Source organism: Vulpes lagopus, chromosome 4, assembly GCF_018345385.1.
Source record: "Vulpes lagopus strain Blue_001 chromosome 4, ASM1834538v1, whole genome shotgun sequence".
NCBI lineage: Eukaryota > Metazoa > Chordata > Mammalia > Carnivora > Canidae > Vulpes > Vulpes lagopus.
Window position 1 is genome coordinate 146558540 of NC_054827.1, and position 27443 is coordinate 146585982.

Below are 27443 nucleotides of genomic sequence, written 5' to 3' on the forward strand. Positions count from 1 at the left end.
GGTATTGAACTGGGAACTGAACTGCAAGAGGATTCCAATCACAATGCAGATTTCTGTAGGTTTCTCCCTGCTTATATATCAGCCCCCGGGGTGGTGAGCAGAAAGTAGGGTTTTTGCTTTCTGGCTCTTAATTTGCATCTAATGGGGAAGGGATAATTTTGTAAAGGAAATTTTGGTTCTGTGACACTTAGGAAACAACATGTGAAAGCTCTAGGGTCTTCAGAGTGGTTGGAGGATCTTGTCAGCATAATATGCTTGACACTGAGGAAGCAAATGGGGTTCTTGTTCCCAGATGAACAGTGAGAAGTCTACTGCCCAGTGGCATCCTCTAGAATTCCATGAATGGAAAATAATGCTGGTATTTTTATTATTAGTGCCTTTAAAATGGAAATGTGTACATCCACACGCTAAATATGAAACCTTACCTCTGACATTATGTGCCAAAGGTGAGCTCACCCCCTTATAGTCTGTGCATCACATTGGCATTTGGCTCTATGCACTCAATGCCTTTTATGGTGATTGAACGCTTCCAGAAACGTGTATGGAGCACCAGTGATCAGCATCTTCTGCGAGCCCATTGGTGTGCTGGCTCCAGGAACATGGAAGGATGTGTTACATTACATTCTGTAAATCGCATATATTTGCTATCCCTGAGAAATCGCTTATGTGTCTCTGCCAAGAAACATTAGTCTTTTCATTTAAAAAAAGTTTCAAATAATATATGTAGAAATAATGTAAGGGAAGTGCACTGTCCAACACTTGTACTTAAATGGTAGTCAATAAATGGCAATTTGTAGGAGCATTCAATACCCAAGCTTCCTGGGTAGCTCTGTAAAACTGAATGTGTCCTTGGGGGAAACAAACAAACAAAAAAACCCCCAAAACAACAAAAAAAAATGTAGGAGAATTCTGGGCAAGATTCAAATTCTGGAGAGGGAATGTCCAACAGCCTGCCCCTGGGCTCCGTACCTGCCCTTGATGTGGGCCGAGTGGGGCTTCTGCTTACTGGCTTCTTAGTGTGTATCCAATGGGTACCTTTAAAACAATGTACATTCCATGAGGAAGGGGCCCTGCTTCTTTTTATTCATTACAGTGCCCTTCACTTAGCACGGTTCCTAGCACATGGTATGCACCTAAGACACATTTGTTGAAGAAATGACCAAATTGGGAAGCTCTAGACAGAGTCCAAAGGGAAATGAGTAAGCTCCTTGCTTGAGTGGCTATCATTAGTGCATAATTTTCAAAAGCGATCCTAGAACGGGCAAGACGTTTAATCTCTGTCATGAAATGTAACCTTTGGAGGGAAGACAAGCAACCACAGTGTGACTTCTCAGAGTGCCCTGCAGCTTTGAGCACGGCCTGGGCCTCTCTCTCTCATGTGGCTGATGAGAGCCAACACGCAAAGGCATTTTGTATGTTCAAGTGGACCACATTTAGTCAATGATGTTTGCGATGACTAATGAGTCCCGGGTACGCAGAAGCCGGGATACAGAAAATATCAACACAGAGAATCCTCGCTCAGAACGCTGGTTGCAAAAGTTCAGCATGTGGCATTTCCAACAACTACTGTGTGATTTTCTTTACAGTCGTAATGGCCCATTCTAGAAAGCCAGTCAGCTCTATTATGCATTGTATGAGCCATTTGGGCAGAGGGGAGGAGGGGTTAGGAGATATAAATTGCTATTGTCCTTTTTTTATTATAACTATGGCAACAGGTTTGCGGCTACCATACTTAATTTTGGTTCAGGGTGGGAGAACCTGGTGCCAGTTACATATCAGGTGGTTCCTTTCCATGACATGACGCTTGGGTAATCACTACTTATTCGATGACTGTTGAACGGCTGCTGTAATATGCCAGGTCTGGTGACATTTCGGGTTTTTCTATGTGTAAGTTATATTGTTTTGCATATATACAGCACGTCTCTTTATTCTACCTTTTTGATTGCCTGGTTCCTTATTATCGTCTGCATGTTCCCTTCTCTGTCATTTTTCTCAGACTGTCTCTCTCTGGTGCCCTGAGGAATCTCGGTGCTTATACTGAGGGCCCTGTAGCAAACGATACTTTTGCCCCTGACTTTTCAGTTTACCTTTTTCTAATCTATTCTCCCTTTCTCTCTGGATGGGAAGCTGTTTGAGGGTCTGGGCTGTGGCTTCCCTAATACCATCCTCTTACTAGCTCAGTGTCTGATATTTAGCAAATTCTTAATAAGTATGTGTTGAATGAATAAGGAATTAAATAAATCTGAAATAATTTTGGGAATAGCTTATGCCAAGGCATAATGAAAGTATTTGGAGAACCATCAAGCATAAGTAAGTACTTACTTGTCCTAAAGGAGCTTCCAGTGAACTCGGCCATTCTTATATTTTGGGCAAGTGCTTTTTGAATACCTACTATGTTTTGGATCAGCATCTATTTGAAAGTAAAAATGAGCATTTTAAAGGATAACTCATATTAGGTGTTCTTTGCCTTGAGTGCCAAATTATAGGTTCAACTAAGACAATGATAAGTGAAGAGTGGCATAGGGAAGGAAAACACCAGAATCTGGTAAAATAGTTGAACTTATTTTATTTTGAAATAAGGACTTACTTTTCTTCCTTCCCTGTTTTTCTTCATATCCATTCACTCATTCATCGGGGACTTATTTAGTATGTGCTGTATTAGATGCTCTGAATGCAAAATTAAGTGGTACATCTGTCCCTAGGAAATACACACAGTTAAACATTATTTTTAAGGTGAGCCCTGCCTTTGAACCAAACATTTTTTTTTAAGATTTTATTTATTTATTCATGAAAGACACACAGATAGAGGCAGAGACACAGGCCCGACGTGGGACTTGATCCCGGGACTCCAGGATCACGCCCTGGGCCGAAGGAAGGCACTAAACCTCTGAGCCACCCAGGGATTCCCTCTACCCTTTTTTAAAAAAAAAAGATTTCCAAACATTTTCATTCAATGCATCTAATTGGTATTAAAATGCATCTTTATTATTGACATTCAGATAATGAACTAAAAATATAAATGATAGCAAAAATGTTTATTATCATTTTTATGTCGTTGGTCAATGCCAATATATGAAGTTTTCTATATGGAGTTAATAAACTTCTATTATATTTGATATCAACAAAATCATACTTTCCCCCCCAATTGTGGCTTTCCATTTTATTTTAGATCATTCCTAAATCGTAAACAAAATGTGAATAAAAAGTAAATAGATTGTTAAAAATAAATAAAATAAAAATATAACTTATCTTTGTAGGACAAGAGCATCTTGGTTTGAGGTTTTATTCTTCTCTCAAGCTATGTTTCTTTGCTAAGCCTGTGGAATTATTTGACTGTATGGCCTCTCTGTCAGACCACATAAGTTGGGAGGCCTTCAGAAATATGCTTGTGCTTCTGATGATGGGAAAGGTCCATAGACGATTTTTATGTAAGGCCTAGATGTGCCCATGATGTGTCTTCATTATCCAGCTCAGAGGGAAAACCCAGATGTGTTGACACATCAAAATATTAGGAGAGGTCAGTCTTGCAATGGTAGTCAAAGGGATTTCCTTGGCCAGAGTAATGTATGCTATGGTAACCTATGCTAAATACTCTATGCCTTGATAAGAAATCCCTTGCCTAGATTCCTGGCAATATTATTTGAAACTAAAACTAAAAAAAAAACAAACAAACAAAACAAAACAAAAAACACTAAAAATGATTCTCCCTTTTCAGAAGTAACCCTCAGTATCTGAATGGCTTATCTGACACTTTTCATACATACAAGCCTTGGGGGGTTAGTGCTCTTTTCATTGTCCTATCCCACTTCCTTGACTAGATTATAAACTCACTGAGGCTAACAAGCATGACACTTAACCATAGCATCTATTGAAAGCCTCAATGTGAAAAGGCAGTGTTCTTAGCACTTTACCTGTTCTAATTCAATAATCTTTACAACAAACGTGGGGCAAATACTTTAGGTATTTTCTGCATAGAATTTGACTTCCTTATGGATGGAAACAGAGTCCCACCATTCAGTAGCTTGCCATGGGTCCTCGACCCTAGTAAATGGCAGAACCAGGATTCTGGCCTACACGATGTGACTCCAGATCTGCACCCTCAGCCACTTCACTGCATGACTTCACTAGATATCACAGCGCTTTTCTGCATGACGACTCAGACATGGAAGGGGCTCCAAAATATGAAATTACTCATTTATCAAGTAATTTTCCAAATGTTCTCATAATTTTTATCAGGTTTTGTAATATCCTTCTGGATAGATGTAAGGCAGTTGTTATTATCTTAATATTCTTGGTGAGACTTTAAATAAGGAGCAAAGGGCAGCCTGGGTGGCTCAGCGGTTTTGTGCCGCCTTCAGCCCGGGGCATGATCCTCGAGACCTGGGATCGAGTCCCCCATTGAGCTCCCTGCATGGAGCCTGCTTCTCCCTCTGCCTGTGTCTCTGTCTCTCTCTGTCTCTCATGAATAAATAAATAAGATCTTAAAAAAAATAAATAAGGAGCAGAGATTATTTCAGGTACCAACAGGAGAATTTTCTACAGAAACCCCTCCTTGTCACCACCACCGGAAATTCATAGTGACTAAGCATTCATCAGGTTCAGAAATGGAAACATGGGTGACTCCCAAACTTGAGATTCATCTAGTACCATTTCCTTCCTCAAAATATATCTCAGTTTTCCTGAGGCAACATAGCAGATATAACTTAGGAATTTTTTTCTTTTCACTTGTTTAGTACATTTCATGATTCCATGGCCCATTGTAATGGAGCACGTAAAGTATCCTACTCTAATGTAGCTATTGCTGTGGTGCAGAATCTTCTGCACCAGCCATCTCTTACCTGTCTCCCATTTTGTCCACTCTAAGCAATGTTTCAGGGAGTGTCTTCTACTAAACATGATCCTCTCTTTCTGTATTTGGCAGTAGTTAAAAGTTTTCATAATACATCTTTGCTTTCTATAACCAAAATTTTCTTCTAATGTAGAAAACCAATATCCTAAAATATCCTAAGTGCAAAATGCTTAAAGGAAAAAAAAATTCTTTATGAATCCCTTATTCAAAAAGGAAAACTGACAAGAAGTTAATCATAGCTCCATAATACAATCAAAAATGACTTTTACTTATTAATTACTTCATGGAGATCATCCTGTTAACCTGCAAAACACCACAGCACTTTGCAAATCCCCTGAGGACAGTGACAATCTAGTTGAAAGTTGTGGCAATTGGAATACGATGGCACACTGGCACGCTTGCATATCTGCGTCACAGATCTCATACATATCTACTTCACTGATTCAGATAAAGGCTGATAAAAATGTGCTTATAAAAAGATGAAGACTGGGCTTTATGTGATAAGCACAATCTGTGATATGAGATGCTAAAACAATTTAAAAGAGTTAGTTTTTAATGGGACAGGAAAAGTCCAATAGGATCTTCTCTCTCTCTCTCTCTCTCTTCTCTCTCTCTCTCTCTCTTCTTTTTAGCGAGAGAGAGTGAATGGGGAGGGCAGAGGGTGAAGGAGAGAATCTCAAGGAGGCTCCATGCTCAGCACGGAGCCCAGTGAGGGGCTTGATCTCACGACCCTAAGGTCATGACCTGAGCCAAAATCAAAAGTTGGGCGCCCAACTGACTGAGCCACCGAGGTGCCCCAAATGGGCACTTAATCCACACTTAGGAGGATGGCCACAGAACGTCAAAGTCAGCGCTGTAAGATGAGGGGAGCTGGTGGAGAGCCAGGGAGGGCATCCTTGGTGTAAAGTGATCATCTTTTCCTCAAATTTCCAGATCTTCTGGATTCTTAAGAAAAGAGAAATTTTAGATGATATCTCCAGTTTGGTGAATATTATTAACTAGTGTAATAGTGTTTAAAATCTTTCAGAGGCAAGCACCATGCTATTCAAACAAAACATATGTTTGGATTAGTTCTGGCCTGAAGACCTTCAGTTTGCAACCTGAGCTAGAAGGAGTGAAATGATATCACAATCTAAGTCTTTTTTTTTTAAGATTTTATTTATTTATTCATAAGACACACAGAGAGAGAGAGAGAGAGAGAGAGAGGCAGAGACACAGGCAGATGGAGAAGCAGGCTCCATGCAGGAAGCCCAATGTGGGACTCGATCCTGGGACTCTGGGATCATGCCCTGAGCCAAAGGCAGATGCTCAACTGCCAAGCCACCCAGATGTCCCAGAATCTAACTCTTAATTCAAAACATTATGGCATGCCTTTCCAGTGAGGATTAGTTGTAATTTAAACAGATTTTTTTTTTTTTCTGTACACGAGGGGCAGTAGTAGAGAAAATGTGCTGAGTTGAAGAAAACTAGAGTCATGCTACTCAAATTGTAGCACTTGGGCCAGCTACATGAGCATCATCTGGGAGGTTTTTAAGAGATTGAGAATCTCAGGCTGTACCCGAGACTCCTCCATAAATCAGAATCTACATTTTTCTAGAACCTTCTGGTGGTGCGTATGCATGCTATTGTTTGAGAAGCACCATAGATATAGTATACTTAAGGTTCATATTTGTAAGTAGTTTCTCTAGGATGCATCATACACCAAGAATTTGGGCAGGTAGCAAAATTTCCAAGAACCTTTAGTATTACTAGGGAAACGTGGCACCAAAAATTTCACTCTTACTGAAGCTTGAACAGAGTTAATATGGTAACACTGACGTATTTAGTAATGTTTTCACCATGTTAAGTTCCTCACAAGAATTTGGTGAGCCAATACAAGGCTCAACACAGGTAATGCATTTATTTGGTGATCAGTCAATTACTTTGTATAGGCAGTAGATGCTGAATCCTGGACAACTGATAAGATCATTCAGTTCCACGTGTTTTTTTCAATATTGTGCTCAGCCTCAAGTATAAATTGAATAGAGTGACCTTTTGATACTGTATGAAATTGACTGCATTTCCTAAGATTCTGTGGTTTCAATTACCATAAATGTTTTATATTGGGTCTACAGCCATCGCGTTGGCCCCAGTCTATCCACATCTTATCCTCGGTCCTACTAATGCAGTCGGCACCAGTAGAGTTTGCTGTTATGTGTGTGAGCCCACGTGTGGGTGTGTGTTCCCAGTCCGAACTTCATGTCATGTACGGGAACAATAAGCAGTTTTCCTCAAATCAAATCTACTCCCTACGTGGACTGCAAAACATGAATGATTTCTGGCCCAGTGATGGAAATTGTGTTCTAGGGTGCTAGCTGGTTCTTGGATTTGTCAGATGGATAAGTCAATTAGTGGTTCCTCAGTTTATTAGCAACTTAATTGTCAGAATGTAATAGAAACTTCTGAACTGCAGCAACTCATTAGAAGCAGTGAAACATGTGACTTTCTTTTTCTAGAAGCATATTCAGCGAACTGTGTTTTTTCCCCAAAGAGATCTTGAAAATAAAAATTAACGTGTAAGTTTAAATGTACACCTGTGAAGTAGAAGAGTTTTGAATCCTGCCCCTGGAAAAGTACTCTGGAAAAGTTACGGATAATGAAGAAAGGGGAAACCTGCCTTCAGATTTCCACTCTGTTTGGTATGGGACCTCTGGTGCGTTTCTTAACCTCATTAGTCCTCAGTCTCTCTCTCTCTCTCTCTCTCTCTCTCTGCAAAATGGAGATATTGTAGATATTTCAAAGGATTGTCATGCAGATAAGAGGAAGTAGCACATGCAAAGTGCTTAAAAACATCCCTGGCACACAGGAAGAACTCAAAGACTACTATTCCTTTGTCAACCTAGATATTTTTCTTCACCTGCCCTTTATCCTGAAAGAAGCCAGAATTTAGAACAACCTTATTTTCTTCCAAGATTAAAAATGTAATCATTAAGAAGCACACAGCCACCATATTATCTATCAGAAAGAGAACGGTATCCTGCTGTCATGCTTGTTCTTTACAGAAATTGACAGTTTCTGCCAAAACAAGAGTTTCCTTTTTAGCTGCTTGGTAGATTGTGGTTTGATTTTATTTGGCCTTCATGGTAATAATACTCTGATCACTGTCACAGAAACTGAAAGAAAAATCTTACTTCTCCTCTGATGTTTTATTATAGCTGTAGCTCCCAAAGATCTTGGCAATGTTTAAGAATAAAGAGCAGTTGACGAGTTGTGTGTGGTGATCAAAACTTTAATTCACATTTCAAAGATCGTAATTATTTTCTGAAGCCCATAACCCAAATGAAGAATATAATACGAAAAGAGTATTTCATCTCCAACTAAAAGTGATGATAAAATTATGGATTATTCCACTCTTTTCTAATTCCCTTTTCTCTGATGTTCATTTTTCTTTTTTCTCTTTATTTTTATTTTTTGGTCTATTTTTCCTTCATTCAGCATTTAAGTACTTATGTTGTGTTATATACCAGTGACTGTGGGGCAACTAGGATGCTGTAAACATCATGAGGACAGAAAACTGTGTTGATTAGAACCACTGTGTGCCTGAAACACCTGATATCCAAAAACTGCTTTCTAAATCTACAAATGAATAAAAGAAGAAATGAGTGGAAAAAAGCCAAATGGACTTCACGCAGCTTAAATATGCATTGAGGTCTTCTTTCCTTTTCTTTAAAGATGTTATAAAGAATTTAAGTAAAATACCTGCTGCATTTACCGAGGACTCTATTTCATCTCATCATATTTTTAAGTAAAACGAGTTATTCCTCTCCCTTATCATCTTCAATTGGATAAACTTTTTTTTTATATCTATATCCCCCGTTCATATTTCCTATGACTCAGTGGCACTTATTTTTGTTTTAATGATGTTTTTGTTCTTGTTCAGTTAGTCCAAATTGGAGGCAATATCTGTAGGGTTTTATAAGTCACTAAACCCAATTCATTATAGAAGAAGAAAGGATATTTAATGACAAGTAAAGATGGTAAATGGCTTATCGTAGGTAGTTGATTAAATTCTCATTACATAGTGTTTCTTCAGATTTCCTCTTCCGTTTTGCTCTTTAATTGACAGGATAACATTTTGAAAATGATTTTTGAAAAGGGACATCATTAGAGAAATAGCAGGAAGTACTTACATAGATTTTCATGGTACCTGTTATGCCAGTGGTATAACAGGTACCATGTTGTGCCGTGCTACCAGTACCTCATCCGCTCCTTCCCATGCTGTGGTGGGGCACCTGTCTCTGCAGGACAGTTGATTGTCCTGGGGTCACAAGGCCCAGATGCCTTTCAAAGACATAGGCTTGCATGAGTCAGAATTGGAACATGAGCCTCATTCTTCAAAGGCCAAAGCTTGAGAGATTTTGGTTTCTGCTTTGGAAATATTCGCAAGTGGACATGGTACCAATAGGAATGGCAGCAAAACGAGAGGCCTAGGATTCACGTTTCAGAAATATTGAGCTGCCGGATGCTCTCGGGGCCAGATAGATATGTAGCAATTGATGCTGTATGGCACAGAACTATTTCTCTGTCAATTGCTGAAGCCTGATGATTTCATCTTATGCCTGGAGGTGAAAGCATCTACTTCAGGGGCCACCCTTAGCTGATAGCATCAGATCTTTCACCTTTGAACAGATTGCCACTGGCTGACTTCATCCCGGCAAGCAGACCTGGAAAGTGTGTTAACAACCATGCAGGTCACCCACGGCAACCAGGACTCCGGAAGAGAGCACCATGGCAGTAGGTTCCTCCTTCCCTTCCACGGCTTTGCTACAGAGTCTCCAGCAAATGGTCATTGTTCTTATGCACGACGTTCTGGTCTGCTTGGTATGGTAGGGTGTAGTGAGGGAGAAATACACTTAAGTGAGGGATGCAAAGATAGACGTGTAGGACAAACTCGGTAAATGTTGTTTGATTGACTTTATCTGAAATGCCTGTATCTTTCACATAACATTTTTATATAATGCTTCCTCAAAGCACAGAGGTATTATGCTACATTTACTTCCAATTACCTTAGGGCATAGATAGCCTTGGCAGATTTCACTCCTGCCCATTTACAGGTGAGGAAATTAAGGCTCGCAAAAAGCTGGTTAGAAGCCAGGGCCCCAAAGGTGAGCGGACCTGGACTGACCTTCATTCGTTATCTCATCAGGCTCAAGCTTTTTCTCTGGTCCCTTTTATCACACACCACAAACGTTTTATATTTTTATATTTGTATTTTTGTAACTACAAAAATGCTTCCTTTTAAAAAGCTTAGAAAGAAATAGAATCAAAGTCATCTGAAGTCTCCCATCCTTGTAATACTTTGGAGTTCATTCTTCCAGATGTTTCCAGTATCCACGCATAGGTCAAGGGCTGAGCAAGTGCTCCTTGCTAACTTTCTTGATTGATTTAATAGTACTTAATGGGTCTATTTCACTTTAATGACACACGTCTATGTCATCATTTTCATGGATATAGACTCTCTTGGTGTGGGGTCTCCTGCATGTCTTTCTACTTTAAACTCAAGCTTTCATAGCCTGGTCAGCCTATGGTCATAACAATGAGGCTCTTGGTTGGTACGTGTCCCTGACATATGCAAAAGAGATCTATTTGCTCTTGTGGGTACTGAAGAAGCACTGGAGGAAAGTATTGGCAGGCACTAATCAAAGGTCAAAGGTCCCAGCTCCAAGTGAGCAATTGAGGCAGGGACCCAGGAAGGAAAGTCTGCATAATTAAGGGCACAGGCTTGGTATGTGCTGGATGAAGACGGAGCATGCACATTTTACCACTTTATTAAAGACGTAAAGGTTTCAGGGTTTCAGACATCTCGGTGTGGGACAGCTGTTCTGCACCGATGGGAGAATCTTCTCAGCTCCAGTCCATATGACAGATCATGGCAAATAGTTCCACCTTCCCTCAGAGGCTGTACCACTCAGGTCTTTTATAGGAGTAATTCTCAGGCTTGGTTCCCATTAGAGTCCCACCAGGGGAGCTTCTAAAAATACTAATCTCATCCTCCAAACAGACTGATTTAATTGCTCTGGGCTGGGGGTGGGAGTGGAGGGCAAGCATAAATATATATATTTTTAATGTTCATGTGATGTTAATATGTAGCCCAAACTGAGACTTACAACGTTATAGGCATCTTTCACTTTGTGTAAAAGGTGGTCAACAGGAAACTTTTCTTAACATCAAGTTTTCACACTAAGAACTATAGTATCAACAGATTTAAGCATTTCTAAGTTATTCCAGTCCTTTTCTAAGAAAAAAAAAAAAAAACCTACATTCTGCTTTCCTCAGTAAATCTGACCTTTTTTTTTAAAGAATAAATCTGATTTTTAAGAATATTTGGCTTTCCTTAAATAAAAGTGGACTTCTTATTGTTTTATCTACTCATTTCTTCCTCCTAGTTGTTTTATTTTGTTTATGGTAATTTATTTCATCAATCATCTGTCTTCCCTGCTAGAATAAGCTCTGTGAGGGCAGCAATTTTAAATTATTTTGTTCGTTGCTAGATCCCCAGTGTCAAGAATGCCTGGGACACAGTAGGTACTCAACAAATATTTAATATTTTTTGACAACAGTTTGACATGCAAATCATGATTCCTATTTTCAAGGAGCTTATGATCCGTTGAGAAGCACAGACATGGAATTTTGTTGGAGCCCAGGATTTCTATAGAGATCTGAACTGGGAACTTCCCATCTGCAATATTTGTAAACAATATTGAGCCCCAAAGAAGAAAAATGGCAAATGCATGAGAAAGATTCTTTGCTCTTATTTGCTTTTATTCTCCCGAGGAAGCAACATGGCATTGCAGAAAGACTAGGGAGCCCAGAGGCCCCAAACAAATGTAGATTTAGATCAGTTATGAATTGACCTTGAGGAAGTCTGTTTAACACTTTATTTATCTGTCTTCTCATCTCCAAAATCATACAGTTGGATGAGTTGACTCTTTTCAGCTCTCACTCTTCCGTATTTCAGTTACTACATCCTATCATTATGTGAGCCTGTTGTTAAATGACGTTTTTCTCCTTTTATTGTCCTATAACTCTTGAATTTTTATCCAGTTTGGTTTTGTACTTCTTTTGTCATTTCCCACGTTGTGACAGGCATAGATGCTTCTTTAATCCAGTTATCAAGGGCGCTTTAAAAAATGTCCCCTCAAAAAAAAATGTCCCCTCAGGTGTCATTAACCACTTTGTCTAACTGGGTGTCACATGCTCTCCTACTGTGCGTACTCACCACATATGCATATAAATCACTGATAATCATGAGTGATTCTGCAGCTAGAACTGATTCAGTATAAAGTATTTAAAGATTCCTCACGAGGGGTACGCTCATCTGGCATTAAGAAAAGCTCAGACTCTAAATCCTAGGAGATGGCAGCCTTACTCAGATGCTTTGGAAACTGAAACCCACGTGGAATACTTAGACACAAAGTTGTGGCGACTGCTCCGATTGTATTCATTTGATAAGTATTTACTGACACCCACTACTCTGTTCAGAACATTTTAGTGGGAAATGAAAGTTGCTCAAGGAGTCTAAGCCCCAATCCCAGGCCCTACATGGCTCCTGTTTTCTTGGGGGAAGGGCCCCTGAACAGCACCAAGGATCACCGTGGAAGCACACTGATTTCCTTCACCCTAGATGCTCCCACAGAGAGGACAGCCTTGCCTCCGAATAGCTTCTAACCACCTTGAGACAATTTTCTCTCATTTTAATGCTATTGCCAGAATATTGCAGTAATCAGATCATTTGATGTCGCCTGAATCTTGGCGTCCCCAACCTTAATATACCATGTACATCCAGGTGCCAGGGATCTGCAGCTGCATGGTCTGCACACATCTTGTGGTGCTAAGTCTATGAACAAACAGCATTGGCCTGTGTAATAGTGCCTTCTAAGCACTTCTTTTGGGCAGAAAATATACTATCTTATAGAGAATTTATTGGTTCTAAGGAGAGATTATTACAAAATGTCTTACAGAGTCAGCCTAAAAGACATGCTTATACCCAGGGTTAATACAATCTGCTAATTTGCCACAATCAAACTTTGTGTCATGTGCAGTACAGGCCTTCTTTCTGACATCCTGGTGTCGCTGTTCTGAGTGATCGGTGCTCGTGTGTAATGTTTGTTAAATATTGTCAATATCACCTCCCTCCCACTTATACTAATATGTGAACTACAAAAATATTAATGTCTTACTCATTGCAGGTTCTCACCTCGGAACCTTTGCACCTATTCCTTTCTCTGCCTAGAGCATTTCTTTCTCAGCTGTTAGGGCTTGCTACTTCAAGTGCCGTGTGTTGGTCTGTCTCTGTCTCTCTGTATATGTAAACACATACATATACATTATTGGATGTATATATTTCACTATCAAGTATGTGTACATATACATACACACGCACATATTCTATTTTTCCTCTCTAGAAAAGAGACTTTTTCTCACTCCAAATATATTCCTCTGTCTCTTTTTTTCTCTCTTTATATATTAAATAATGTATAATTATGTATATAATATATATAGCTGATATTATTAAAATTATATATAAACTATATTCTCTCTCTGCGTATATACATTCTATGTAATGTATGTGTGTGTATGTAAATGTGTGTGCATATATATATGTGTGTGTATATGTGTGTGTATATATATATATCCTATCTATTTATTTTTAGAAGGGGCTCATTTGTTTATTATCTGCCATCCTCTCTTTACCAAAGTAAAATGTAAATTTGTAGAAAATAGATTATAGCATATAGGAGGCACTCAATAAATATGCATAAATAATAAAAATATATGGGGGATTCCTGGGTGGCTCAGCGGTTTAGCACCTGCCTTTGGCCCAGGGTGTGATCCTGGAGTCCTGGAATCGAATTCCATGTTGGGCTCTGAGCATTGAGCTTGCTTCTCCCTCTGCCTCTCTCTCTCTCTCTCTCTTTCTCTCTCTGCATCTCTCTCTATGTCTCTCATGAATAAATAAATAAAATCTTTAAAAAGTGTATGTATTTGTACATATGCATATAAATATGATATAGGCCTGCATGTGTGTATGTGAATGGAGGGAGTGTCAAATGTAAATCTCATGGTTTGGCTTGGTATGGATTTCAGGTGATCACCCCATACAGCAAACATGCAAGCAGCCAGTGATTATTGCACATCACATCTGTTAATTCCAACATACAGTCTTAACACGTAGCAGGTAGGCAGTGACCTTTATACAGATTGTAAGGATTTCTGAGCCTTCATTATACTTAGTAATTTTGATGCCACACTTAAAATCTCTATATTGTGTAGGGTTAATAGTATAAAATGGTCTTCCCATTTCCGTTCATTTGTTCGTATCCTATGCCAACCTCAAAGTGTGCTTTAAATGTCCCCCCCACCGCCACTAGAATATTTTCCCAACAGATCCATTTTTTGGTCTCACTTATTTTGAACTCAATCTAGTGCATAAGGACTATAATAATGATAGTATTAATAGTAGCAAGGATAAGTCCTCACTATATAATAGGCCCCGTTTTACATGGATTTGCTCAAAATAGCCCTTCCAGGTACATCTTATTAATATAACGCCCTTCTCAGATGTGAAATCTGAGACACAGAGAGGTGAAGTAACTTGCTGAAGGCTATGCCCCTTGTAGGTGATGAACTCAGGACCCAAACGTAAGCAATCTAACTTCAGAGTCTATATTTTGCTTCACTGCCTCTTTCATAATAACATCAAACTTGTGTAAGGCTTTTATGTATATCTTGAGCTTTAAAAAATTCTCAAGACGTCCAGAAATGTTTAAGAACTCTGTGAAAGTATATAGACGAAAATCCTCAAGAATCATTTAGCATGTTAGTCCATGTAATCAAATAGACTAAAAAACCAAAATGAACTTTATGATAACGATGATGGTGAGAAAATGTTGAAAAAAGAGGAGAATGATTGGCAATAAAAAGAGTGAAATGCCATCGGACTAATCAAAAAGAAATTCAGGGAGTAAATAACCAGTAAGTTGTAATCAACAAGGAAGCATAGACGATAAAACATCGAGGCACATAATGTAAGATATTGGAAATAAGCATTCACATAGAATAAATAAAAATATGTTATTAATAACTATTAAGAACTGCTAGAACTGCATGTGTTAGAAGGGATAAATCTAACATACTCAGAATCATAAATTCCAATCATAAATTGATTTATACATTACTCAACAGCCACAAAACAGCAAATTACCCAAACTTGCATGATTCAGAATCACTTGGGGTGCTTATCAAAGCTACAGAATTGTGGACTGTTCCTCCAGGACAATCACTCTCAACTAGAGGCAATTTTGCCTCCCAGCAAATATTTGGCAATGTCTGGAGATGTTTTTTTTTAGGGGATAATTGGGGAGGTGCTACTGGCATCTAATAGGCACAGGCCAGGGATGCTAGGAAACATCCTGAAATGCACAGGACAGCCCCTAACAACAAAGAATCATCTGGCCCCAGATGCCAAGAGTATCAAAATCGAGAAACCCCGATCTAGAGACTTAGTATGACTTAGTGGTCTGCGATGAGACCTAGAAATCTCTATTTCTATCCAGGGATCCAGGTTGTTCTTATAAAGGTTTAAAAGCTCGAAGATAGGCTTTGAGGTGGAGAAAGGATATAAAGAAGTGAAGGGAAATGGAAAGAAGGGCAGATCACACCCAGTAGGACTACAGAGAGGCTCCATGGTGACACGGGGCTGCCAACACATACTGAGAAGCAATGCCAAAGCACTATCCTCTTTCCACACGGAAGGCCAGTTCTGCTTCATGGGATATAACTGCAGTTCCCCACCTTGGTTCTTATCTGTTGATAATTAACTCATTTTGTGTCCTCTACTATGATTACAGATTTGACTAGCACATGCCCACTCTTATTTTTGTTCCATTGATTCATCCATAAAATTCTAACATATAGAGAAAGGAGTGAGAACTAGGTTTTGTCAGATATATCTGGTTTGGTATCCAACTCTGCCTCTGATAAGCTACATGAATTTTGGGCTAATCATAGGATTAATGGGTGGTTTAAATGAAATAGTATGTGTAGGGAAAATAATACCAGCCACATAGGAAGCACTCAGTGAAATTCAGCTGCTACTTACTATTACTTTTTATTTAAATAATATTTATCTGTTGTAATATTTATGAAACTACTTAAATGAACAGGAAAAAAAAGTGAAGTTGAGACTTAAGATGATGATCGGTGTCTTATACCAATCTCCGCAACTGATTATTTTGTAGTCTGTTTTGATCTCAGAGGATTGAAAAAAATCCTGCTTCGTAGACAGGAGTGTTTGTAAATGGCTCCAGGTTTTAAGCTGCTCACCCTCACTTCTCAAGATATATTTTTTTAAAAAATCCTGAGACCAACATAAAATGATTCAACGTAGCGAGTTAACATAGTGCTGGTCTCCACTGCATTTATGATGAGAGAAATAACGCATTTGAGTGTGCATGTTGCTTTCTAAAAACAAATTAGTTATGTTGGCACATGAGCTCAATTATATAAGTGTATAAAATATATCATATACTACAATGTTTATCATCAGTCCTTACAGCACTCGTAAGATGGCCATGGTTCCACGGCACGCGGTGTGAAAAGGCCTCTGGCTAAGACTATATACTCTCAGTTTATAGATGAGTGTGCTATGCAGTATGGAATAAAGAAGCTCACTCTAGTCCAGATAGATTACTTCAATTGTTTTCTCTTGATTAGCGAGCCTGATGCTTCTGCATGGACAGATAGTAAGTTGATCTGGCATGATTTTCTCTTCACAAATCATCTCGGCTCTTTGGAAATTTTTGCAAATTAATTGCTTGATGATTCATTGCAGTATCTCTCAAATACCAGAGTTGGGGTGAATTAATCCCTGCATGTATAGGACCCATCCCAACCTCTTCCTTTACAAAAGATGTACATTATGTTGACTCATACAGAATCAGCGCTTTGGGGGCTTATTTCAGACTCAGCCCCTCTGTAGTTCCGTTCAAATTGCCGTCTCTCCCGCTAAGAATATATTGGCTGTTTGCCTGGCCTATCAGCTGATCTATGAGAATGAATGCAAGATAATTTTAAATTATAGCCTAAGATAAACACTATTAATTGGATGGGGGTGGGAAAAGGTGGGACTTGCGGAGCAAACAACAAAGATAACAACTGGAGAATGAAAAGTCGCATTATATTTTTTAGGCTTCGTTCAACATTTCAGATCTTATTCTTACTCATTTTTAATAAACATCTACTCTATGCCAGATGCCTTAATAGTGATCAGATAGGCCCCACGGTGCTTCTATTTTAGATAGACCATGAATGAGATAAGTCAGTAAAATATATATTGAGTTATAGAAATTAGTACCAAAAGGAAAAAAATAAAATTGAATAACAGATAGAATGTTAGGAGGAGTTGGGAAGAGCTCACTGAGAAGGTTACTTCTGAGAAGATGAAGGGATGAAGGGGCAAGCTATGTGGCCATGTGGCAGAAGAGCCTTCTAGGAAGGGGAAACAGGTGCAAAGGCCTTGGGGCAGAGAATGCTCGGCACTTTTGTAGAGTAGTGATGAGGTCAGAGTGGTTGGAGAGGATTCAGACAGGTAAATGGGGGCACTGACAGGGGCAGATGATGTAGGTCTGATATAAGGCAACCAACCATACATCTCAGACCATGACAGTCTGCATTAACACCCACGTGGTTGAGTATTTACATTCTCAGAAGTGTTCTGGCTTGGATGATAAATTATGTGGTGATCCTAGGTTAATAGGTCACTCTGAGGATTTTGACTTTGAGGGGCATGAGAAGCCATGGAGGGCCTGGTCACAAGAGGGGCAAGGTATGACTTCAGTTTTATCAGGACTGCTTGGTCTTCTGTGTTGAGAATAGATGATTGGGATGGGGAGCGAGTGGCAAGGGTGAAAGTCTGGGAGCCAGTTAGGTACCTACAAGATAGTCATTGGGGCACGTGCGCTATGGCCAGAGTTGTCATTTGACTTGAGGTTACATAACTAGCTCATGGTGCAGATGGAACTCGGGTCAATTTTGTTGACTTTCAGTCTGTTGTCATTTACACAAGACCCAGCTTCTCTCTTAGTCCAAACTTGAGAACAGAGTGCCAGGCTGGATCTTTACAGATCCATTATGCCTCCTGTCCCATGGCACAACTTGGTTGCTTCCTCTTCATGTTCTGAGAAGAAGACATGAAACATCTCCCTGCTGCCCGCCCCCCACCCCGAAATAGCTCGTTTTGAAGCATCAGCCAAGATTTTCTTAAGCCTTTCTCTTGAATGTCTATATTTACACTTTTGGCTCATGTAACCTCTTCAGAATAATGAATTCCACATGTTCACTGCATGCTTATTAACTCATGAATGTATGATATAAGTGAGCAAGTTAGAATGGAGCCTAATATAGATATGAACACATATTTTATGTCTGCTTAAGTAGGAGCATAAATATTAACATAGATTAAATGGACTCTCACAGGTGTAAATATATCTATGGAGGGAGTTCTTCAGTTTTGCTTGTATTTATTTCCACTTGGTTCTTGTTTATTTTATTGTTTTCGGAATTGTCTTCAGATTTTGATCATTATTTTCCTCAGCTAGTGTTGGATAACTGGGGGGAAGAATATATGTCTGATTATACACACGTATAGCCAATTGCAGTGGAATATATGAGAATATATCTAAGAGATTGAAATGCACATATACATAGATTCCATTTTATTTTTTTAGTATTTTAAAAATATTTTATTTACTTATTTATTTGAGAGAGAGAGAGAGTGATAGAGAATGAGCAGAGAGAGCAGCAGAAGGAGAGGGAGAAATAGACTCCCCACTGAGGAAGGAACCTGATGCGGGATTCGATCCCAGGACCCCGAGATCACAACCCCAGCCAAAGGCAGACGCCTAACCCACTGAGCCACCCATGGGCCCCTAGATTCTGTCTTAAATATGTATACTTAAAATGCAAACTTTTGTGTGTTGGGGGCATGGGATGTATAGACACACTTATGTACATGTTATTTTTAAGTAGCCTCTATATCCATGGAGAGTTACCCAAACAGTGAAATGAAAATTTGTGTTCTTTCTACTACCTTCTCTGTCAGTACAACCCTAAATTCCAGCAATTTTGGCATCCAACAGAGCAAATCCAAGGTCACATAATGTGCTTATCTTCCCTCTCCTGGGAATTAAATAGGGGAATAAGCTAATTCTCAGGGCATTTGTAAGAAGTGAATAGATACAGAAGTATTTTTCATAAGACATGTGCGATATAATGTAAAGTCTTTATTGTCTTGGTTATTTTTCTGCTGCACATACACACTTGAAATTTCTTAGGTCATTTTTTTTTTTCCTGGCTTGAAATGTCCATCCCTTTTTCAGAGCCATCCCATAAACCAAAAGTTAGTGGGTTATTTTAGGGCCTTCTCCTATTGAATAGGAGGAGGAGTTAATAAATTTCAGAAACGCCATGTAGGGATTCCACCCATTTCTGTTGGGTTGTGAGAGGATGCACAGACATGCTGTTGGTCCATACCTGGGTATAGGCGAAGCAGGAGAAAGCACATTGGATTGTAAAGCATTTGAGGAAAGAAAGAGGGGAAAAAGAGAGGGGGAAAAAAAAAGAAAAAGAGTTGTCTGAGTGTGAGTATACAAACTATCAACCTTTCCAGCTAAGGCTTAGACCCTTCAGAGCAGACGTGTACAATAAACAATTGGTGAGGTGGCACCTGTCCTGATTAAAATGCTTTAAAGAAAAAAGCTAAAAACCTCAAACTCTATTTCAGTAGTCTAGTCTGAATTGTTATTTTTCTTTCATTTCAGAAAAGAAATTATTTTTTAAAATTTTAGCTCAGCTTCTTGCAAATTTGATCAGACTTTATACATTAGAGCCAAAATGTGTACATGTAAAAGTTTTTTGCCTTTTTGTGCGTGAGACAGAGATACAGAACTTTATGTATAAAAGTTCAGGAAAGGGACTCCTTCGGTCAATTGTATTTCTTATTTGAACCCCTGCATCTATCATAAAAGTTACTTTCTCATTTATTTATTTCAACTCCTGGTTGGGGTCTAGTGGGAGAAATAATCCAAAATAGTGGATAATCCAAAAATGTCATTTATATTTGGCTTCAGAATGCATTACCAGATGTTACTCTAGCAGATTTCCCTTCCTAATTAGGCCTCACTTAAAGTAGGAGTTAATTTTGTCTTCATTAGCTGCTTCCAAATCAGCAGGATGGGGCAAGGAGGAAGCCCAAGGCATGCTGGGTATTTGGGAGGAAGCTGGCCCAGTGCTAAAAGTCGGCGGTAGGTAGTGTTCAAAGAAGGAAATTCAACTATGGGAAATCAAGATGATGAGCATATACCCTGGAAGTGTTTATTGAGCACCTTCTTGAAGGATTCTCAGGCTTTCATCCATTCTTTTTTTTTTTTCCTCCCTATTAACCGTGAGTGCAGAAAAATTCTGTCCTAGGAAATAGGGAGATAATAACCTGAAATTTTGTACAGAAAAAAAATAGAGGCTCAGAGAGGTTAAGTGACCTCTCACATAGATTGATCTCTGAGTAAACAGTACCTAAGATACTGAAACTGATTAATGAATGATAAGAAGACCCCACTGTTTCCTTCTTATTGATGATTTGAATAATGAGGAAGCAGGAATTCTCCTGGCCTAATTCGCATTAAGAGAGCTAAGATAATGAAGCTGTGATTAAATGGCTATTAAACTATTTTTATCAAACAGAGATCAAGCGAGTGTGAGAATCTGGGGACGCAGAGTGTAATTGCAATTCTACAAGATGTGGAAAAAATTACTATCATAAGCAGGGCATGGTCCTTCCATAATAGCCTGCATTTAAAAATCTTTGGGATACCACATGCAGGTTTCGCTTTGCAGTTCTCCCTTCAGGTGTCGGGTAGCATCTCGGAGTTCCTCATTTCCTCCTTAATTTAGTAGATTTATTCTTTCTCTATGCACTTGGGTGAGCTGAATGCACTGTCTGCCCCATCACGCATAATCAGTTGGAAGATCCTTTTGCCAAGTGCTCACAAGGGAAGAAAGCCCAGATATCAGATACTGGACCCCACATTTCAATCTGGAGGTGACTCTGAGCACCTGCAGGAGCAGAATCTGCCTTCCTTTAACTGTGCCCTTTGAATCATATCACACTTCCTGCAGGTCAGATAGGGACCCAGCAGTCCCAATGGGCAGTAATGAACCTTCTGGTTTTATCGAGTGTTCTGAACTGTCGTTTGTAAATGGCACGGTGCTGCCTCGGAATTATTGCGCTTCTGGATTTTGGGTTGTTAGTATACAACATGCACTGGCTGTTAGTGGAAACTCTTTACAACTTGAGTATCTGTTGATGTGGCTTCTTAACTCCTGGAGCGTCCTCAGAGAACAAGTGTTAGAGGTCACCCAGAGCTTTATTTACAGGGGAAGAAGAGCAACAGACTTGCATTGCGTCAGGAGAGCCCAAGGTTGACACCCACCATGGTAAAACCTGCTTGAGAGTCACAGAAACGTGACTGTGGAAATGCCTATTGGCCTGTCCCTACCTTTCCTTACCTCTCTGCTGCCGCCCACAGCACTGAGCTCAGCCGTGTACTGTAGACCACTACCTAATTGGAGGCCTGCTCTCTCTCTCTTTCACCTCTCTGCTTTTCTCTTCTTAACGTATTAGAGAGGTGATAAGTATATTTTTGTAAAAACGGTAATTTCAAACAATTAAAAGGCAGTATCAGAGCAGAGTCTTTGAAAGGTTATTTTGCAAAGTCGTTTTACTGGCTGATGTATTTCAACGCCCCGTCACCTGTGAACAGACATGTGTTCGTAGGCCATAGTGCTTCATCTGCAGTGACTTTGATTTATTTGCTCTGTAAATTGGGACCGAAGCAATAATGGGAAGTGACATTAATTGTTTACCAGAGTCCTTTTTGTCACATCCATTGCCTTCTCTGGAGTGTTTGATTGTTGAAACTCATGCTAGACTAATTGAAATTGCATAGTGAGGAGCAGTGTCCACTCAACTTTACATACAGGAATATCTATTGAGCTTCAGACCAACAATGTCATAAGGAAATATCTTAACTTTTTCCCCAGTCTTCTACGGTTAGGCAAAACACAGAGAATTTGAAATAATAGCGTTCTTTCCTTCCAACATTCAAGAACAACTTTTACTAAAATAAAATGGTTTCCGAGCACCTCTCTGAGTTACCCATGTTTCTGATGAACATGGGGTGTAAGTAAGGATTACAGCCCTACTGGGCTCTTCTGGTTGAATACCAGGCTGCCCTCCCCCGACACACACCGAAACACCCACACACACCTCCACAGCCCTCAAACCCGCCCCCACCGAAACACCCACACACACCTCCACAACCCCCCAACCCCCCACACACTGAAACACCCACACACACTTCCACAGCCCTCCAACCCCCCACACCTCCCCACCTCCCCCGCACACGACCACACACCCACCCACAACCACATACACATACTGCCAGTCTTCCCCCCCACAACCCTCCCTTCCATTGTGGTTCCAGTAGAGAGAATTTAAATAGCTGTGGCTTAATCAGATCTTGTAAATTAATTATGACATTATCAGGCTCCAATATTTCTGCCATTGTTTTTGATGTACATTCACCCGGGCTTATTAAAGAAATTGGAGAAAACTAGTTAATTTAAGTGTTCTTTGTCATTCTGACTTGATTGGAATTATTGTAGTTTGTTTACACTAGGGATAGAACTAAGGCGCTATTGTATTATGTGATTGAAAGCAAATAGAGGCTGGTAGTGTTGCTGGAAAGCCAAATACAAAATTTAAATCGGGGTAAACAAAATTACTCATTTATTGGTAAACATTCTTAACTGTTTTTCTTGAGCTATTTTTGAACTTCAGTGAAATAAGAAAATTGGGATACCTGGAAAAAAAGTCCAATTTACTGAAACTGTGCATGAGTATGTGTGTGCGTGTGTACTTGAGATATCTTCAAAGATTGTTTTTATTAGATAATATGGATATATTTATATTAATGTAAATCTCATGATTTTAGATTATTTAAAATACTATGCATTTAATTTAAATATGATTTCTATTTAGGATGGATTAATAACCCGAATTTGGTTTTTCATATGTGGGTGGAATCCGAATAAAAAGGGGAAAGATTAGAATCTTCGGACACTATATTATGATCCTGGGCAGAAAATAAGTGAAAACATTTCAGTATCTTTATTATTCAGATGACCTGGACAGATCCAGAAGAATTGAAGCTGGGTACTATGCTCAATAATGTTTTGTTATTATTAAATCAAGTAATTTGATTTTTAAAGAATTGATCAATTTATGGAAGAAGCGGTGCGATTTTGAAGTTAATATTTCACCCCTTTGATTGGGATTTACCTCCTACAGTGGAGTCTTAAAACTCAGTTGTCATTCCATCCTGTGTGCCCAAAACCACTTGACTCCCAATGCAAAGTCCAGGGGCATTAGGCAGACACATTATGGAAACGTTAAGAAATGCTAGTAAAGTCGACCATGAGTACAAATGGCTCTTTTTGGCCTCTCGAATTCAGAAGAGAAAGAAGTCTGTAGTTTTACTCCTGGATGGGGACTCATCAGTAATGAGGGAAAACAATTTTTATGTGAAAATAGAATGTATACGTGATAAAGGCCTGCCTAATTTCTCTAGTAATACAATTTGATTTTCTGATTAGCTGTCTTATTCTGTGATTCTTGTAATTTTGTCAGGTCAATTAACTGGAGTTCAGTGCTAGAGAGAAAGGACGTGTGGGCACTGCTGGCTTCATTAGATGTCAGCAGCTTAGGTGCATTTTGTAATATAATCTGTGTGGGATAATTTAGCCGATATTGTTAATGTCATAGCATGCGGAACTTAAAAAAAAAAAAGATTTATGAAGCAGGTCAAATTGGACAAACAATGTGAAGTGCTAACAGAAGGAAGAGAAAGTGATCTACACAATGTATATTCTAGGCAGTAAATGCAGATCGATGAATTATTTGGCAAGTCATCAATGAGCATACTGTGTGCCTAGCATCGGCACTGGCTGCCCAGGTACATGGACTCTAACCCATTTCCCTATAAACAATGGTGTATAAGCTCCAATTTGGGAGATCTTGAAAGATTTGCAGAGTCCTGAAATAAATGTTTTTAAAATAAATTATTCACAGGGTCTTCCCTTCCACTGGAAGGGTTTTTGGAGGGCAGAGGTTTGTCTTCCTCTTTCCATCTCTGACGCCAAGCATGGCCCTGGTGTAGTAGGTAGGCAGATGTGTTTATGGAATGAATACCTGAGGATTAACTTTCCAAGGGTGTGTGGATGGGAGTGATTGTGGGAGTTGGGGAAGGAAACAAGTGAGAGTATATTCACAGGAGCCCCCCGTTCAAAGTAATGTCGCACGCGAATGGTACCCTGACCACAAGAAATGAATGCATTTAAGTGACATTGCAAAGTAAGACTCTAAGTAATGACTGACCACATAAAGAGAACTCAAGGTAGTTGTATAGGTTGGGTGCGAAGAATTGTTACCCAAAGTCAGGAAGTCAAGGGAAACAGCAGTTTTGTTGCGAAAGGTCCTATGGTTGGGTTTCGGAGCAAGAAGGAGCTATTATCAGGTAGAAATGTCCAGTGGGCAGTTCTAGATTTATGACTGAAGTTGGGAGAGATGTCAGGGAGGGAAATAAATGGCTGTGGAGTGTTCGGTGATGAGATTATAATTGAAACCATGAAAGTGTATAGTTCCTCTCGCTGTAGTTTCAGTTTCTGGTGCTGTTCAAACAGTGGGTTATCTAAACATTTCGGCTGCACAGGAGATTGAAACACTATATCTGAAGATGAAATAGACGATGGTTAAAATTCTCTCAAGTTCTGAGATTCTCTAGACCTTCTCCCTTAGTTAGAGAAACAAGACCTAGGCATGGGGCCTGTGATTGGGAACAACAGTCAAAATCAGCCGCGATCCACCCCAACGTCGTAGGGCTAACTTGGACAGCTCCACATCCGAGGTTGGCACTGAGAGGGACCAGTGAGGTGTGTGATTGAGACCAAACATGGATGTGGAATTTGAAGAAGATGTGGTCTTTGGGGTTCCAGCATGAGCATTCACAATTTTGCAGAGAGTTTACTCATCGGGATAAACGTGAGCCGTGTGTGCTGATTGATAGCGCTCCCTACCCCCCAATGTCAACTCTCTCACGTCGCCTATTTTTCTGTTTTTGTAGAAGATAGATGAAGAGAACGAGGCGAACTTGCTAGCCGTCCTCACAGAGACACTGGACAGTCTCCCCGTGGATGAAGACGGATTGCCCTCATTCGATGCACTGACAGATGGAGATGTGACCACTGAGAATGAGGCCAGTCCTTCCTCCGTGCCTGACGGCACCCCTCCACCGCAGGAGGCCGAAGAGCCGTCTCTAGTAAGAGCCCTTCCTACTGCTTAACAGGAATCGGAGTGGCCTCTGGCTACCCGCTGCCTGGGCATGATGTAGTGACAATCAGGTTTGGACTTTCGATTTAGACTGGGGCCGAGAAACAACTCCCGAGCACACTCAGAGTTGCAAATTCTGTGATTCTGTGTTTAAAAATGTTGGTAATAACAGCCTTCACGTGGACTCACTACAGTTTCTTTTCATGGCCTTTTGCTACATACGTGCGTGTGTTTTTATTTCCTTGGCATCGTTTATGTTCACGGTAGAAACGTAGAACATGCAGACAACCCAAAAGGAATAGACCCAGAAATTCCCCTGTACAATCAAGTAGTCTCTAATGTTAAAAAGAGATTGAAATCTCCTCTTGGTTTGAGATACATCCTTATGTTTGTGAATTTGAGGTAGATGTCTAGTTGTTCATGTTACTTATTATTTTATTGTTTGCAGATGTCCTAGTTCATTAAGAGATTCCTTATGGTCGGGCATTTAGTCTTTTTCCAATTTCTCACCATCATAAATTATATAATAATCGACACATTTATAGTTTTATTCCGATGCCTACGATTCTAGAAATAAAAAGGTAGATCAAGGGATATGCAATATTTTCAGGTTTTGCATCCATAATTCTTATAAAGATTGAAAAATAATAGCACGTTTGCAACCTAAGTTCCCTAAATTTATGGGAGGCAATGAAGAGTGAATTTGTTGGCAATGAGGAGTAAATTTTCTTTTGGATGCAGTGCTTGACCAGAATTTTATTAGTTCTAAGACACAGTTTACCTTCTCATCTATGGTAGCCATTTGTCATTTGCCATAAATCTGATGTAAGACCACACGATGTAAATTATGGAAAGCTATCCTCCAAACTTTAATAATGTTCCTTGGCATGCCGTTTAGAGCTGGTCTCTTTTCCATCTCTAAGTTTTTTTTTTTTTTTTTTGTTTTTTTTAATGTTAAAAGCACTCCATGTAAACACATGGAGACCCTACTTGTACTTCCCTGCATTTCGAGATTTGTGGCTTAGAAGAAACAATCTCGTAAGTTGTTTCCTGCCCCCTCACCCCCCAGCATTTCTCCACTTGCCGTTGCTGTCTAGTACTTTGATGTCTTTACATTGATACCAGATGATTTTCATCCACATAATTGGCTCGACTGGGAGGGGTTGTTGACTCAGCGTCACACTGCCTGCTTAAGCCTGGAGGGCCTAGAAGGCCAGCAAGCCAAATGAAGAAACCGAGGCCAAGACACAGTAAATGCTTTGCCTGAGCCAGAATCGCATCTCCTGACTCTATCGATTCACAAATCTTTTTCAGAGATGGCCCCTCTTTACGCCTAAACATCCTTTGAATCAGTGAAGTTAAACTGGATTGTGAAATATCATTCAAGACATTACAGAATCTTTTATTTTTTTTTCCCCTTGATTCATTTGGGTTATTGAGGGGAAATGTACTATATTCTGTCCCTAATCCCCAGCTCCTCACTTAGCAGGGCAGCTTTCCTCACCTAATAGGTATTTGGAAATCCTTTTAGGAAGATCCCTTTGCCTTACTTAAAAAAAAAAAAAAAAAAAAAGACAATACTCAGTCTCGAAGGTAGGGAAAGGAAATACCTTCGCAGTTGGTAGTGTGACGCCAAATTTTTTTACTTTTAAAAAATACGTTTCCTTTAGCACTATTGTGTTCAGGTGTGACTATAACGAGCGAGAGGATTGATTTTTCTAATGAATGAACTTTAAGTTTAAAATTCCAGTAACTTATTCTAATGCTTAAACGATGCATAACTTTTCTTGCTTTTCCCCTTCTCTGATACGTTTCTAGCTTAAGAAGCTCTTACTGGCACCAGCCAACACTCAGCTAAGTTATAATGAATGCAGTGGTCTCAGTACCCAGAACCATGCAAACCATAATCACAGGATCAGAACAAACCCTGCAGTTGTTAAGGTACAACGTAAACTTTTTAATATAGGAGGGAAAGTAACAAAGGATTTTGCTTGAAGCAGTAAAACAAAGAATAGGTTTATTCCGATGTATTCAGCTGGGATCCTGCAGTTCCTTTATAATGTGAAACAATATGAAATGGGTTTCCAAAAGCAGCGCTCCAGCTACTTTAAG

At 39.6% G+C, this 27443-nt stretch overlaps 1 protein-coding gene across 3 annotated transcripts in view; it reads left to right on the plus strand.

The window, feature by feature from the left end:
- Positions 1-27443, plus strand: part of PPARGC1A (PPARG coactivator 1 alpha) — a 641119-nt gene that overhangs the window by 571930 nt on the left and 41746 nt on the right. For all 3 annotated transcript variants that reach the window (XM_041753717.1, XM_041753715.1, XM_041753716.1), the window contains 2 exons: positions 25126-25320; positions 27150-27272. In XM_041753717.1, coding sequence (XP_041609651.1) covers positions 25126-25320; positions 27150-27272 — 318 coding nt within the window. The remainder of the gene's footprint in view (positions 1-25125; positions 25321-27149; positions 27273-27443) is intronic.